The sequence below is a fragment of the Schistocerca piceifrons genome, chromosome 8 (genome assembly GCF_021461385.2).
Source record: "Schistocerca piceifrons isolate TAMUIC-IGC-003096 chromosome 8, iqSchPice1.1, whole genome shotgun sequence".
Taxonomy (NCBI): Eukaryota; Metazoa; Arthropoda; class Insecta; order Orthoptera; family Acrididae; genus Schistocerca; species Schistocerca piceifrons.
The window spans coordinates 45495222-45512987 of record NC_060145.1 but is presented as its reverse complement, the minus strand read 5'-3'; the positions used below and the strand labels follow the sequence as shown (position 1 = coordinate 45512987).

General features: G+C 41.0%; 1 protein-coding gene across 1 annotated transcript in view; it reads left to right on the top strand.

The window, feature by feature from the left end:
• The first annotated feature begins 4169 nt into the window (after positions 1 to 4169).
• The window catches only part of LOC124711120 (fasciclin-3), a 147791-nt gene continuing 134194 nt past the window's right edge, over positions 4170 to 17766 (top strand). The window contains exons 1-3 of the mRNA XM_047241001.1: positions 4170 to 4331; positions 9949 to 10123; positions 17426 to 17575. Of these exons, the coding sequence (XP_047096957.1) occupies positions 4251 to 4331; positions 9949 to 10123; positions 17426 to 17575 (406 nt within the window). The 5' untranslated portion in view covers positions 4170 to 4250. The remainder of the gene's footprint in view (positions 4332 to 9948; positions 10124 to 17425; positions 17576 to 17766) is intronic.

Below are 17766 nucleotides of genomic sequence, written 5' to 3'. Positions count from 1 at the left end.
AACAAGTGGATGTGCTTCTCGTTTACGGAAAATGCCAACGAAATTCAGTGAGAGCTAGAGACTTATACGCTGAAAGATATCCTAAACGTACTCACCCAACACGTCCTATATTTAAGTATGTGTATGATTAATTGAGAACAACTGGATCTTTAACGCTTCGGAAACATACCCGGCAAAGGAAAGTTACTAAAGAGGAAACGGAAATTTGTACTCTTGCCACTGTGGTTCGAGATCCTTGTGTTAGTTCGCGTCAAGTCGCAAGGGAATCTGGCATGACCCAGAGTAGTGTTGTTCGTGTTCATCGCCATAAATATCACCCTTACTGTATCAGTCTCCACCAACAATTAACTGGTACAGTTTGTATGCGTCGCATTGAATTCTACCGATGGGATCAACTTCAGATTCAGAGGGATGACACATTTATTAATTTTATTTTATTTTATTTACTGACGAGGCTAAATTCGCGAACCATGGAAATGTTAATTTGCATAACATATATTATTGGGGAACTAAAAATCCATGGTGGCTGCGGCAAGTTGCACACCAAAATCCGTGGTCGGTGAGTGTATGGTGTGGGATTCTGAAGGACAGAATTATAGGCCCCAATTTCATCGAAGGAAATATTAATGGTAGGAAGTACACCACATTCCTGCAAGAAACATTAGGTCTGCTATTGGAAGAAATGCCTTTAGGAACAAGGAACAGGATGTGGTATCAACACGATGGGTGTCCGCCATAATTGTCGCTGACCGCTAGAAGAGAGTGTTCCCAAATCGTTGGATTGGACGCGGAGGAGATGTGTCGTGGCCGGCTCGTTCGCCAGACATGACGCCTCTGGATTTTTTCTTGTGGAGATTCGTAAAAGACATTGTTTATAAAGCGTTCGAATTGCACCTGAAGATAAGTGAGAGAGAATTGTCAGAGCACGTGCTTCGATGAGTCCCGATGTGATAAGGAATACCACTCAATCCATGGTAAGAAGATTGCAGCACTGCATTGATACCAATGGTCATCACTTCGAATACCTTCTGTAAATGGACGTTCATGCCACCTTTGTGGCCTTCGTTGGCCTTAAAAGACCTTACTGTTACGCATCATTGGATTCGTCTCGATATCCGCTATCAGAAAATAAGTACCAAACTATAGCATCCCATTTAAAAAAGAAAGTTGACCTTCATATCTCTGACGGGACCCCACCTAGCAACAAAAAACGAACGTCATATTATGGCCCCAGTTGTCCCATGCAACTTTTGTCTCACAAACTTTTCAGTTCAAAAAAATGGTTCCAATGGCTCTGAGCACTATGGGACTCAACATCTTAGGTCATAAGTCCCCTAGAACTTAGAACTACTTAAACCTAACTAACCTAAGGACATCACACACACCCATGCCCGAGGCAGGATGCGAACCTGCGACCATAGCGGTCGCGCGATTCCAGACTGCAGCGCCTAGAACCGCTCGGCCACTTCGGCCGGCACACAATTAAATAACGATATGATACACATATAACAAGCAAGGAACGAGAGGATAATTTTAGACGAACTTAACACCGAATCAAGCAGAAAATTTGGCTACAGTACGTGCACAGAAGTGCAAAGCAGTGTGTTTAGTCAGAAAAACTTCAAAAAATAATTGTTTGCATGTACGGTGCCGTGATTTGTCGCGTTTTCCATTTAGGAAATAGTTAGCACTATAAACGAAAGTAAAAACCGACCGAAAAGCCAGTGCCAAAGACACAGATAAAGCCCATGCAAACGTTAGTTCCGCGTGTTAGAGAAAACAGACAAAAATGCTAAAAGTCGAAGAATCACATGTCATTATCTTATTAAACGAAGTCTTTCTAGTTTAACAGCCAAACAAAAAATTGTTGATATCGTTGTCTCTAGGCCACTGATCATGTTTTAGTTCAGTAGAACGAAAGACTTGTGGTGAAATAAATAGGTATTTTTAACAATAACCAAAATACTTTAAGAATGTGTTTTTACTTCGAGTTTTTAAGAGTTGCTTACTTTTCACACGTCTTTACACGGCTGGTTTGGCCAACCGCTCACGTAAGGAATTTCCCGTATTTGAGGGTTGCATAAATTATCCCGTATGGACCTTCAACGAAACTGAATATGTAAGATCTTTCGTTGAATTTATCTTATTCTTGGAACTCATTTGTCAAAGCTGTATCAGCGTTACGCTATACGCATGCCGCTGATAACATCTGAAGTATGATTTTGTTTCACAACACAAAAAAATGGTTCAAATGGCTCTGAGCACTATGGGACTTAACTACTGTGGTCATCAGTCCCCTAGAACTTACAAGGGAACCTCCCCATCGCACCCCCCTCAGATTTAGTTATAAGTTGGCACAGTGGATAGGCCTTGATAAACTGAACACAGATCAATTGAGAAAACAGGAAGAAGTTGTGTGGAACTGTGAAAAAAATAAGCAAAATATACAAACTGTGTAGTCCATGGGCCATATAAGCAACATAATGGACAATGTGAGCTTAAGAGCGCCGTGGTCTCGTGGTAGCGTGAGCAGCTGCAGAACGAGAAGTCCTTGGTTCAAGTCTTCCCTCGACTGAAAATTTTACTTTCTTTATTTTTGCATAGTTATTATCCGTCCGTTCGTTCATTGACGTCTCTGTTCACTGTAATAAGTTTAGTGTCTGTGTTTTGCGACCGCATCGCAAAACCGTGCGATTAGTAGACGAAAGGACGTGCCTCTCCAATGGGAACCGAAAACAGTTGATCGCAAGGTCATAGGTCAACCGATTCCTCCACAGGAAAACACATCTGATATATGCTATACGACACTGGTGACGGCATGTGCACCACATGACAGGAATATGTTGTCGACCCACCTAACTTGTACACTTGGCGATTCTTCTACCTTGCCCGATTTAGGTTTTCTTGTGGATGTGATAATCACTCCCAAAAAAGTGATGAAAACATAAGAGTTTGACACATAAACTGAAAATAAAAAATAAAAATTTTCACTTAATGGAAGATTTGAACCTAGGACTTTTCGTTCCGCAGCTGCTCACGTTACCACGAGACCATGGCGCTCCTGCGAACCGATTGTCCTTGATGGTGCATATGTTCCCATGAACTACTCAGTTTGTATATTTTGCTTATTTTTTCACAGTTTCACACAACTTCTTCCTGTTTTCTCAATTGATCTGTGTTCAGTTTTTCAAGGCCTATCCACTGTGCCAACTTATAACTAAATCTGAGGGGGGTGCGATGGGGAGGTTCCCTTGTTAGAACTACTTAAACCTAACTAACCTAAGGACATCACACACATCCATGCCCGAGGCAGGATTCGAACCTGCGACCGCAGCAGTCGCGCGGTTCCGGACTGCGCGCCTAGAACCGCTAGACCACCGCGGCCGGCAGCACAACACATTTATCGTAATCATGGTGCGGTAAATCACATTACATTGCATTTAAGTTTCAGTTTGCGTTGCGGTAGCTTAAGTATCAACTTAAAAACATACAGTCTGTACAATACCAAACAATACTTTTAAGTTTGAAAAGTTCCGATAATAATGAACGATGCTTTATTTAAACGAGCCAATACTAACTGCAGCTCCGAACCATCGGTGATTGCTCTTTGTCAAGTTTGCTTCTACAGTGAAAAGAAATGGAGTTGTGAAAGAAGCAGATTAACTGACTTTTCCGTAAGTGCTTGGTACAACGTAACAACAATAGTAAATGGGAAACATTTCCTAATGTACTGCAAACTTATATTTATTATGTATTAAAGAAACATGTTTATTGAAACTTGTAAAATCAGAAATACAAGTGATGTTGAACTAATGCAAAAGAAATAGACAAATATGATTTGATCAAAGACTAGCCTTATTATAGCATAATACATGTTAATGTCTAACATTTTGAATGTTTAGTAAGTGTTTAGACATGCTCAGTAGTATGTAGATTCAAAGTTATTAATGCAGTATTTTGCACTAAAATGACAGAAATAACTTTTCAGGTTACTACATTGTGTGTGCCCTTCTCTTAATAAAAATTTGGAGTTGCTACTGGAGTCCCTTATGGGCGTGCTGTAGAAGTTGGTATCCCTAATATACGGTAACGTGAATGGCTCCTCCGGCATGCCACAGGGGGCTGCGAGTTGTGTAGTGTGATGTACTGAGAGCCGTGTTGCTTTGGTTCTTCCCACAGGTGCTCAGTCAGCGACGGCGACGGTCCACCCACGCGAGCAAGTGGTTCTTCCTGGAGATCAAGTCAAACTCATGTGCCGGACGGGCGTGCCGATAGTGTACTGCCGCATGGAGACCCCCAGGGGCGGCAAACCCTTGTTCCTGAACCCCAGCGTAAGTACACCACTTTTTTGTGGGGTGGGAGGAAGGTGAAAGTGGGTCTAGTTTTGGTTTGGTACAGCCTGTCAAGAATTCGTCTGCTGTGGTGCCAATCTGCCATTCTCGTCATTTCAGGGTGGGGCTAGGACTTACTCTTAGCCTCAGTTATTTTGTAGCAATGCGGGTGACAGTACGAATGATCCTCCAGTACCGAGCCCACGAATTATACGCGTCAATACTTTATTAACTCTTCTATGCGGAATGTCATCATAACGCAATGCTATAGTTGCATAGCATGAAAGACGAGAACGATAGTGGGCAGGGGAACAGACAATAATTTCCAAAGAGGCACACTTTTTTCTTTTTTTTTAAATTTTTTTTATTTTTATGTTGATACTGATGCTCACTATCGATGTGTACTCTACAGTGTTTGCCCTCTTCCTGTGGTCCCGCCCTAGGTATTCTCCAGTGTCTTAATAATCAATAAATGAAGTAGGTTACTGTAAATTCTTAGGTATTTGTACTGATAAGGACCAGAACTGTAAGCTATTTACCTGTTACAGATAATCTGAAATGCCAACCCAAAACGAAACAATTTTTGTGTTATAGATACGATCAGATTTTAAAGATGAAAATATAAAAAAAATGTTGATATAATTTTCCAGTTTTCATTAACTAATACCTTACGGCATCATATTCTGGTGTTACTCATCACAGAGGGAAAAAAAGTGTTTATTGTACAAAAGTGAGTAGTAAGGATATGTGTAGTGCCTGTTCTAGAACTTGCAGGCAGCTCTTTTAAACTACTGGGCAAACTTATACAGCCTAACAACACATTTACTCCTTTGTGACGTTTGTTTTCAGCAATCAATCACAGTTTGAAAACAATAGTAAAATTCATACAGATAATACAAGAAAGAGAAATGAGATGCACCATCAGTCACTCAATGTGGCACAGAAATAAAAGAGCTATTCATCCATAAATACACTGCTTGGTAAAAAATAGTGACACAGGAGGTAATGAAATGAAACTGTATAGACCGAGAGGTTATGTGATGTTATTTTTGTAATTGCAGAATCAAGTGAAATTTACAAAGAACTTGACAGTATGAGCCCACTTATTAGCATAACATTGCACCCACTCTGGCCTGGATGCATGGAAGGGTGTGATAAAGCTCTTCTAACCTTGCTTGAGGCAAGCTGCCCCACAATTGTTGCTGTTGTAACTAGTCCCTGATATGCTGGCAACAGGCACTGGGACGAAGTAGACATCCGAACTGGTCCCACACAGTCTATATTGAGCACAGATCTGGGATCTTTCTGGCCACTGTGAGTACCTTAGTATCATGCGGACGTATCATAGACACACGTGCCATATATGGATGAGCATTGTTCTCTTGAAAAAGTCACCATGATACTGTCTCATGAAAGGCAGCACGTGACGATGCAGGTTGTTCATTACTTATGTTGTGCCGTAAGGGCAGACTCAATCGCTGCCTCAAGTCACACCCGACAGCACCCCACACAATTTGTGGCCTCTCCCTAGGTCGCCATCATACTTGCCAACAATGGCGTAGAAGGTAGTGTAGAACTGTGATTCATCGCTGAAACGAATGTGATGCTATTCATCACGAGTTCATGCTTCCTCGTCACAGAAGTCCTAGCAAGATAGGACAGAATGAGTTATTGTGGACAGTTCAGTTCAGTGATAGGCTTGTTCTCATCAGAACTGAGAGCAAACCAACTCTGACAACAATAGTTCAGGTATGTGTGCTGTCATTGCAAGCTGAAAATGAAGAGAGAGACAAAATACACAAAGTTATTGAAAGGGTAATACAGTACATAAAGGAAGATGAAAATGTAATAGTCATGGGAACTGCGATGTGGATGTAGGTGAAGGACTAGAAGAACGGGTTACAGGACAGTACGAGCTTGGTACTAGGAATGAGAAAGGAGAAAAACTAATTCAGTTCTGCAACAAATTTCAGCTAGTAACGGAAAATACTCCATTCAAGAATCACAAGGGGAGAAGGTAAACTGGGAAAAGGCCTGGAGACACAGGAAGCTTTCAGTTAGATTACGTCACAGTCAGGCAGAGACTCTGAAATCAGACACTGGATTGTAAGGCATACCCAGGAGCAGATATAGACTCAGATAATTTAGTAGTGATGAAGAATTGGCTGAAGTTTAAGAGACTAGCCAGAAAGAATCAGTGTACAAAAAAGTGGAATGTGGAATTACTAAGGAATAAAGAGACATGCTTGAAGGTCTCCAAGGCTATAGAAACTGTGATAAGAAGTAGTTCAGTAGTCGCTTCAGTTGAAGAGGAATTGACATTTCTAGAAAGGGCAATCATAGTTGTTGGAAAAAAAAAAAAAAACCATGTACAATGAAGGTAACTGTGAAGAAACCATGCGTTACAGAAGAAATGCTTCAGTTGATTGACGAAATAAGGAAATGCAGGGAACTTCAGGAATACAGAAATACAAGTCAATTAGGAAGGGAATAAGTAGGAAGTGCAGGGAAGCTAACACGAATTTTCTACAAGAAAACTATGAAAAAATTGGAAAAGAAATAATTTCAGGACTGACTCAGCATATAGAAAGGTCAAAACATCCTTTGGTGAAATTAAAAGCCAGGGTGCTAACATTAAGGGTGCAACAGGCATTCCACTGTTAAAAGCAGAGCAGAGAAATGATGAGTGGTAAGAGTACATTGAAGGCCTCTATGAGGGGAAGACTTGTCTGATGACGTGACAAAAGAAGAAACATAAATCAATATAGATAAGATAGGTAATCCAGTATCAGAATCAGAATTTAAAAGAGCTTTGGAAGACTGAAGATCGAATAAGTCAGAAGGGATTGATAACATTCCATTACAATTTCCAAATATAATTTCCAAAATCAATGGGGAAGTGGCAACAAAATGGCTATTCACGCTGATTTGTAGAAAATATGAGTCTGGCAATGTAGTACCAGACTTCTGGAAAAACATCATCCACATATTTCCGAAGATTGCAAAGCAGATAAGTGGAAGTCTTATCACACAGTCAGCTTAACAGCTAGTGAATCCAAGTTTCTGACAAAATAATAAACAGAAGAATGGAAAAGAAAATAGAAGGTGTGGTAGATGACAATCAGTTTAGCTGTAGGAAAGGTTAAGGAACCAAAGAGGCAGTCCTGAAGTCGTGATTTATAATGGAAGCAACACTAAAGAAAAATCAAGACACTCATAGGATTCATTGGCCTGGAAATCACGTTTGGCAATGTCCAATGGTGCAAGATGTTCAAAATTCTGAGAAAAATAAGGGTAAACTACAGGGCAAGATGGGTAATATACAATATGTGGAAGAACCAAGAGGGAATAGTTAGTGTGGAAGTCAAATAATGAAGTGCTTGGATTAAAAAGGGTATAAGACAGGGATGTAGTCTTTTACCCCTTCTGTTCAATCTACACATAAAATTTTTTTAAAAAATGACTGAAATTTCAAGAGTGGAATTAAAATTCAAGGTGAAAGGATATCAGTGATAAGATTTGTTGATGATATTACTATCCCCAGTGCAAGTGAACAAGAATTACAGATTCTGCTGAATGGAATGAATAGTGTAATGAGTACAGAATGTGAATTAAGAGTAAATGGAAGAAAGATGAAAGTAATGAGAAGTAACAGAAATGAGAACAGTTAAACTTGACATCAGTATTGGTGTAAAGAAGTAGAAGCAGTTAAGATATTCTGCTACCTGAGCAGCAAAATACTTATAATAGGCAGAGCATGGAGGACATGAAAAGCATACTAGCACTGGCAAAGTGGGCATTCATGGCCAAGAGAAATCTGTTAGTGTCCAACATAGATCTTAATTTGAGAAAGAATTTTGTGGGAGTGTGTGTCTGGAGCACAGTATTGTATGGTAGTGAAACAGGGACGGTGGGAAAATTGGAACAGAAGAGAATCGAAGCATTTGAGATGTGATTCTATGAAAGAACGTTGAAAATGAGGTGGACTGATAAGGTAAGAGATGAGGTGGTTCTGCACAGAATTGGAGAGTAAGGAACGTATGGAAAACAGTGACAAGAAGGGGGAGACAGAATGTTAGGTCATCTGTTAAGACATTAGGGTGTTAAGAGATAGGGAACAACTTCCATTGTACTAGAGGGAACTGTAAAGAATAAAAACTATAGAGGAAGACAGAGATTGGAGTACATACAGTAAGTAATTGAGGACATAGATTGAAAGTGCTACTCTTAGATAAAGAGGTTGGCACAGAAAAGGAATCTGTGGTGGGCTACACCAAACCAGAAAAAAAAGAAAAAAATTACATTTCTGGCACTACTGTGTTCTTGATACACTATTGCATGTCCCAAGAGTTCCAAGTCTCAAATCATGCTTCAACATTCATTGCTAGATGGCACATGGTGTTTGTGCCAAGCAGTACTTCTGAATGGCGTTCCAAGTGCCATTCATCAAGGTCCCGTCCATTTAGTCTTGGATAGTTTGAAGAGATAAGGTTTTTGGGCATAACTTTTGGAGCTGCAACAGATATTTTGCAATTATAGAAACAAAGAAAGGTAACGAACACCTTTATTCCACATAAAGTTGTTGGGTCAGCTAGAGCTGTGGACTCATTCCATGTAATTCCAATTCATGCAACTGACTTATTTGGCGATTTTAAAGATGCTGCTGAAACGCTATTGTCAATGCAGGCATGGGTAAGATCTCCAAACACAATGTGATTAAATTGTCTGACACTCATCCATCTCAAATAGCTTTATAACAGTTTAAACTGAAACAGAAGAATGAAAAAAATGTCAGTTATTCAAAAGAGAAAAGACCATGACAGATGTATAGCAAGTCATATTACATCTGAAAGACCAGCCAAGTTTATCAGTTTCACAACAGAAACACCTGTTGACAATGTTTCCATTACTTCAGCAGCACGACTGTGTAACAACTGACGCCAAGAATGGTGGTGTGTAAGAACTAGAAGCCAATACTGAGATTCTTTCCTTGGATTTAATTTTTTAAATTCTCTTGTAAGAATTTAAAAGACATTCAAAATGGTTTTTGTACACTCCTGTTCTAATCCTTAAAACATTATTGCTGTCCTTGTATTGTCAGAAATATGACTTAGTACCTCAATGTTAATGGTACTTGATACAAAAACTTTTGTATTGGCACTTACAACCAGTCAGTTCCCTGGTATGGCATGGCTCCTAGAACATTCTTATTTTTTTGCAGCGATGAGTTGGACAGCATAATTCATTGTTACCAGAATACATTCTTAATTTTTAAATATTGGGAAATTCAGAATGGAATTACAACAGTATGAAAAGAGCACTTGCTACTCACTACATAGAGGAAGCATTGAGACACAGAAAGACACAGTGAAAAGATGGCTAAACTTTTTGCTTTCAGTCAAAAAGTTCCTCCTTCATAAGCTAAATGCACGCACGCGCGCGCGCGCGCGCACACACACACACACACACACACACACACACACACACACACACACACACACACACACAAAAAAAAAAACCACCACCACCAAACACAACAACAACATCATGTTTCATTGTGTATATCAATTGTCATAAGCCACCTGCCACGTGCTACAAGAGTAACTCTGTTTAGCAGACGAAAGTGACAACCACTGGGGATCCCGTCTACTACGGTGAAGGCTACGAGAAGGGCCAGTGTGGCATGATGCTCCAACGGGCGTCAGACCGTGACAACGGTGTTTGGAAGTGCACCATGGGAAATGCTCAGAGCGCAGAAGAGCTGGTGGAGACCGCCATCATCACTGTTGCCCGTGAGTATACTCTTCCTGCCCACCACTTCTTTCCTTATCCTCCCGTGCCACCCTCTGCATCCTTCTCTGCATCTGCGCCTATACTTAGAAAACTACAGTGAAGTTCATGGCAGACTGTTCTTTCCAGTGTAGCAGTATTCATTCTCATTCTCATTTAATTAATGCATGGAGCACCAGAAAGATGTTTGCTCAAATACCTTAGTACCTGCTGTAACTAGTCTAACCTTATTTTCATGATGCGTATGGGAGTGGTGTGTGGGAGGTTGTATATTGCTAGATTCCTCACTTAAAGCTTGTGCTTGAAACCTTCAAAGAAGGTGTTTGTGGTATTATCGGTGTCTGCCTTCAATCATCTGCTTGGCTAGTTTTCCTGGCATCTCCATGACACTCTGCCAAGAGTCAAACAAAAGAGCATTTGTGCTGCCCTTCTTTGTATACGTTCAGTATCCCTTAATAGTCCTATTTGGTACTCGTACCAAATACTTATGCGTATTTAGGATGGATCACATGAGTGTTGTGTTAGCAAACTCCTTTGTAGACATTGCATTTTCCTAGTATTCTATCACTGAACCAAAGTCAGTTACCTGCTTTACCTATGAAGGAGCCTTTTCTATCACTGAACCAAAGCCAGTTACCTGCTTTACCTATGAAGGAGCCTTACATTGTTTTGTTTCGAGTAGTGTGCAGTTTAACATTTCTGAATATCTAAAGCAATTTGCCAGGCTTTATACTACTTTGAAACTTCATCAAGCGCAGAAGGAATACTTGAGCAGTTGTTTTGGTCAGATGTTTGACTGGAGCAAAAACAAGACTCCTTAGAAATTACACAGTGGATTTTCTCTGAATTTCCATAGCCCAATGAAGAGTCAGAAAAAGTCAAGTGGGGTATTGATTTAACCAGTGTGAACATTTGGTAGAATGAATTTAATTGCTGGAAAGTAATATGGGTGATTAGGAAAAACTTAATTAGTGTTTTGAGGTAGAATTTTTGTACAGGGAATGTACAAATTAGGTATCATGCTTTCTGAGCAAAACTTGAAAACAAAAAAATAAATAAATAAAAATAAATTGAATTTGATGTCAAATGTTTTGCAGAATGATTTGTCTAACAGTAAGAAATAAAATGGATTGGAGAAACATTTGACACAACTGTGAATGATCTCACAAATAATACGAATAACGGTGGTCAACAAAAAGAATTTCTTTTACAGCTAAACGAACATTATGCACTGCTTCTCACCATACACATGACCCATTGAACTGCAGACGGGCAAAAGAAAAGGACTCTTACAGATTATAGCTTGTGGCCAAAACCTTCTACAGCAAAGAAAACATACACATGTTCCAGCAGGTGGGAGCTGATGGTGGTAGCAGTCCTGCCTCTGTGAGGTGCGCTTGCTTGTGTGAATGTGTTTGTCTTTTATTTGCTGAAGAAGGCGTTGGCCAAAAGCTGTAATCTGTAACATTGTTTTTGTTGTGCCTGTCTGCAACTCAATGGATATCAGTATTGTTGATATTCTAACCTGGAGTTTCTGTTGTCTGAACTGTTTCTTATAGACAATTTGCCCCTGGCTCCAGATCAGGTTTCATAATTTCTGTACTGGCTTCAATTTTCATGTAGTAATGATTTTTGGAAATTCTCCCTATGGCATGTGTGTTATTTCTATCTGCCAAAATGATACACTCTTACAATAACACATCCAGATGTGAACAACAGAAAAAAATCTGCAATACACAAAGGAATCGAAGAAATTAGTAACATAAGAGCAAAGAAAAGTATAGAATCATGCCTGAAGTATTTGCATCTTGATTTCCCATGATACCTTCCCTCAGGAATTTCACTTCATAAGGACTAGCAATCATCAGACAACATTGTGGTACTTCATTTGCCTTGATCATGCTCTTCCATTTGAGTAATGTCCATATGCAATATCACTCACAAATCAAGGAAATGTTCATCAGAAGTTAATTCCTTAACTTGCAATCCTACAAATATTCCTCCTCCCTTTATTTTTGCTTCCCTTATCATGGAAACTTCTCTCACAAGTACATGAACCCACGTAAGTTTTGTCCATGGCTTTCACAAAGTTTTTGGCTAGGTCCAGTTTAATGTGCAGTGGAAGTAGATACACATTTCTGGGGTCAACAAGAAGATTGTGCACCATATTCTTCTGTACAGGCAATTTTTCCCTCATAATAGAGTTTTTTTATCTGCTCTCCCACTTGCATAGAAAGTAGCAGTTATTTGTGTACCTAAGTAGCAGGCCAGGGAAAAATGCAATTGCCTTGAGATACCCACATACACACCATTTGTATTTCTCATACTGGGTAAGTGTGAGTAGGAGTTTAAAAATTCTTGTATATCTTCTTAACATGTCTCCTTAAAATACAGTATGCTGTACAGAAGCTTACAAAACCAAGTAAGTTACCAGCATAATAGAGAAACAGATGACAAGCTTCAATAGTTTCAGTATATATGCAACTTTTTTAATAGAAACTTAAAGAACAGCACTAAAAAAGAAACAAAAATAAAGTTTTATGAACTGTGGCCATGAAGTCTGTTGTATAGGAGTGAAATCTGGGTTCTTGCAAAGAGGGATAAGAGTAAAATACGGGCAGTTGAATGGGATTTTTAAGAACAGTGAAAGGCTGCACACACCAAACCTGAATGAGAAATGAAAAAATTAGAGAAGAACTGAATGTTGAAGGATAAACAGCAAAACAGAGAAGTGTAGAAACAGGTGGGAAGAGTATTTGAGCAGATTTCCAGAAGAAAGACTCACAGAATGACTGTTGAGATACAGTCTGAGGGGGAGGAGGAGGAGGAGGAGGAGGAGGAGGAAGAAGAAGAAGAAGAAGAAGAAGAAGAAACCGTGGTAGGCCCAAAATGAGATGAGCAGTAAGCCTAATCCCTGCAAGTGAAGAACATGGTGAATGTGATGGTGATGGTGGTGATCATGGGTGCCTGCAGAAATTTATTCAAGAAGGAATGTACACTCCTGGAAATGGAAAAAAGAACACATTGACACCGGTGTGTCAGACCCACCATACTTGCTCCGGACACTGCGAGAGGGCTGTACAAGCAATGATCACACGCACGACACAGCGGACACACCAGGAACCGCAGTGTTGGCCGTCGAATGGCGCTAGCTGCGCAGCATTTGTGCACCGCCGCCGTCAGTGTCAGCCAGTTTGCCGTGGCATACAGAGCTCCATCGCAGTCTTTAACACTGGTAGCATGCCGCGACAGCGTGGACGTGAACCGTATGTGCAGTTGACGGACTTTGAGCGAGGGCGTATAGTGGGCATGCGGGAGGCCGGGTGGACGTACCGCCGAATTGCTCAACATGTGGGGCGTGAGGTCTCCACAGTACATCGATGTTGTCGCCAGTGGTCGGCGGAAGGTGCACGTGCCCGTCGACCTGGGACCGGACCGCAGCGACGCACGGATGCACGCCAAGACCGTAGGATCCTACGCAGTGCCGTAGGGGACCGCACCGCCACTTCCCAGCAAATTAGGGACACTGTTGCTCCTGGGGTATCGGCGAGGACCATTCGCAACCGTCTCCATGAAGCTGGGCTACGGTCCCGCACACCGTTAGGCCGTCTTCCGCTCGCGCCCCAACATCGTGCAGCCCGCCTCCAGTGGTGTCGCGACAGGCGTGAATGGAGGGACGAATGGAGACGTGTCGTCTTCAGCGATGAGAGTCGCTTCTGCCTTGGTGCCAATGATGGTCGTATGCGTGTTTGGCGCCGTGCAGGTGAGCACCACAATCAGGACTGCATACGACGGAGGCACACAGGGCCAACACCCGGCATCATGGTGTGGGGAGCGATCTCCTACACTGGCCGTACACCACTGGTGATCGTCGAGGGGACACTGAATAGTGCACGGTACATCCAAACCGTCATCGAACCCATCGTTCTACCATTCCTAGACCGGCAAGGGAACTTGCTGTTCCAACAGGACAATGCACGTCCGCATGTATCCCGTGCCACCCAACGTGCTCTAGAAGGTGTAAGTCAACTACCCTGGCCAGCAAGATCTCCGGATCTGTCCCCCATTGAGCATGTTTGGGACTGGATGAAGCGTCGTCTCACGCGGTCTGCACGTCCAGCACGAACGCTGGTCCAACTGAGGCGCCAGGTGGAAATGGCATGGCAAGCCGTTCCACAGGACTACATCCAGCATCTCTACGATCGTCTCCATGGGAGAATAGCAGCCTGCATTGCTGCGAAAGGTGGATATACACTGTACTAGTGCCGACATTGTGCATGCTCTGTTGCCTGTGTCTATGTGCCTGTGGTTCTGTCAGTGTGATCATGTGATGTATCTGACCCCAGGAATGTGTCAATAAAGTTTCCCCTTCCTGGGACAATGAATTCACGGTGTTCTTATTTCAATTTCCAGGAGTGTATTTCAAAAATTACAATTTTCGATGTAACTGAGTTTGTGTGCTTCAAAATGTGTCATACCCAAAGCATTAATTTTGACAGCAAGTAAACAAAACTAATTTATCTTAAGTGAATGATAGTTATCCACTCAGCATTTTTAAAGTAGGTTACTTTGATACTTAGATGATTTGCGTATTTCAGGGGAGTACACAATCTTGTGGTATTGAACAATCTGAATCTGAAATTATGTCATCACATGAGTGCATCCGGGGTTACCAATAAGTTACAAAATTCAGGGTGTACATAAAGTCTGGGAACACTTTCAATTATTTGTTGCACAAGAACTGAACATTGTACAGATGTCATACACATTGCATTTTGAAGAGAAACTCGGGAACTTTTTTTTTTACAAACATTTGATATGCGAACCATGAGTGATCTGGCAGGTGTCAATACGGTAATTGAATTCTTGCCAGACCCGTCCCAGCATGGCATTGTCGGTTGTGGCAGTCACTTCCCGTATTCTCTCCTGGAGCTCTTCTACATCACGTGGTAGAGACTGTACATACATCAGACCTTTATTGTGTCCCCACAGAAAAAAAGTCACACGGAATGTGATCTGGTGATCCAACACACAGAAAGCTCGCTCCGTACCTGAACTCACCAGGTTTGCGACTAGTGCTGACTATCGGCAAATTACCAAACTACACTGTGGCGGTCTACATGAAAAAAAAACTTTCAGGATTTCTCTTCAAAATGACATATGTATGATATCTGTACAGTGTTTGGTTCTGGTGCAATAAATAATTGAAAGTGTTCCCGGACTTTATGTACGCCCTGTATAGATAAAAATATTCAAAAAAAGTTTCTTAATATTCCATTGTCGTTGACACTGAAATTCTAAAATATGAAATACAAAAATCAGACTTACTCAGAAAATCTTGTTGGGTATCGGCAAAAATGTGCTAAAACAAGTGCCTCATTAATGTCCCATGAGGTGAAGAAACTAGGAATAAACTTTGAAAAGCTCTCATTCAATTTTGATGACATCTGCGACACTTTGTTTGCTTAGTGAACTTCCCATCTGATCATGTTGATGGATTTATTGCATTACTTTCATGCTTTCTATTTTTAATGTTGATTGGCATAACTAAAGTTGATAAAATGCATAACTGAAGTTGATAAAATGTGTTTCAAAAGCTACATTTTTTTGAATTCGTTGGAACAACTATAAGCCATGGTGAGGATTCAACTGAATGGATGTAGGAAATCTCCTAAAGCCCACCTCCAATTGACTGGTAGAACCGACTTTTAGCAGCCTAGGTCTGAACCAAGGCAGTACTCATCTCATAAATTCCACGGTATTGTGCATTCAGGTGAAACGGACTACAGAATTTGTAGGTCTGTGACTGCATTGAGTGATGTGTTGCACCCCATAGTGTTTAAGACAGTCCTAGGAACCAAGATAAATGGTGATTGCTGAAGTCACAATACTTCCTGTGAAGCTCAGTATTGTTACACCTGTAGCTGAGAAGGATTGCTGACAACCATTGCTAGAAGTTTGAGAGATTTTCATAATGAATAAAAATTTGTATCCCCATTCCAGTAGGGGGAAAGTGGCCACTGTTGCCACCCCTTTGCAGATGCTTGTGATTATGATGATGATGATGATGATGATGATGATGACGATGTCATCATCTTCTTAACTGCATGAGCAATTGGAACACAAGGACATTTATTCTCATTGTGAAGAATTACAGGTAAAGGGAGCTATATTTGTAATACAGATAATTTCGTTATTTTTCCCGTACCTCACTATGACCATGGCTGCTGGAGGGTTAGTGTGCCAATTCGGCTTGCAGTTACTTGGGACATCATTGTTGCAAACTCAAGATCTTCAGTCAAGAGGGAAAATAGCTAATGCTTGTGTCAATGTTCACTGTAAATTATAGCAGTGAAATACATGAAAACCTACAAAGGATTGGTATAATGATTGGCGTTTGGGCCATAACATAAACACATGCAGCTTACAGTACATAAATACATTGAAAACCCTGTTATTAGTTGATTACATGATTGTTTAGCAATCTGTGGGACCAATCTGATCCATTAGAAATCTGGGAGTATGTATAAAGAGTGAATTATAGTGAAATGGTAAAACAAACTGTACAACAAGCAAATGCCAGACTGAGACTCTGGGAGATTCCTCAGGAGCAAGGTAGCTTATGAATCGATTGTTAACAAGGACATACCCAGTGAGGGCAGTGAAGACAGCTACCATGCTTCCCCCCTCCTCCTGTCTCCCCCAATGTTCAGAATAATTTTGAAGAAAGTTTGAATATATGAAGGATATTGACTAGTAAGTTACCCAGAGCTGGTTTTGTCAATCGCCATGAAATCAAATTACCATATGTAGTGCAAACTTCAAACTAGATCACTGTGAAGTTTCAGTATTCTAGCTGAAGTACCAGGGAAGAAAAAAATTATTGTGCATTACTTTCCTATCTGCCTTCATAGGAATGAGTAACCGAGAAGCTGCTAATGTGGCTTTTCATGAATGTCCATATAAACAGTGTGGGTGTACAAATATAGATAAAATTTGTTTACCATAGGATTAGGAGATACCAGCATCATACATACATGCTACAGTCTCGAAATCAATATTTCCTTTGCAGATGGAACAGGAACTAAGGGAGGTGACAGTAATACAAAAAGTACGCTCCACAACATACAGCAAGGTTGCCTTTGGAGTATATCAGTGGATGTACACCAGGCCTGTAATGAACTTATTAGTAGATCAGGCCTACTACATTTCAGGCAACAACGATTCACTAGTTTCATGTCAGTGGGGCCGTTAACAAGTAAACAGGGAGTACAGTGAACCCAGAAGCGACTGTTGTGTTTCAGGAGCACCAGTGCAGCCGCAGATCTTCCTGACACCGTCGGACTCGACAACAGGAGACGGCAATCGGTATGAATTAGTTGCGGGGAAATCCGTCCACGCCTCGTGTAGCATCCCCAATGGCCGGCCACCTGCCAACCTCACCTGGTTCATTGGTGAGTATTTCCACTTGGCTACCATCTTCATTTGTTTTGTAGTAAATGATAATGAATATTTTGAATCATTGAATGTTGTTAATATTGTGTGTTATTTATTAATGAAGCTCAGACTACTATCACCCACAGGAGTCGTAATAGAGCATAATTTTATCAAGGGTGTAGTTTATATTACTACTCCATCACATACA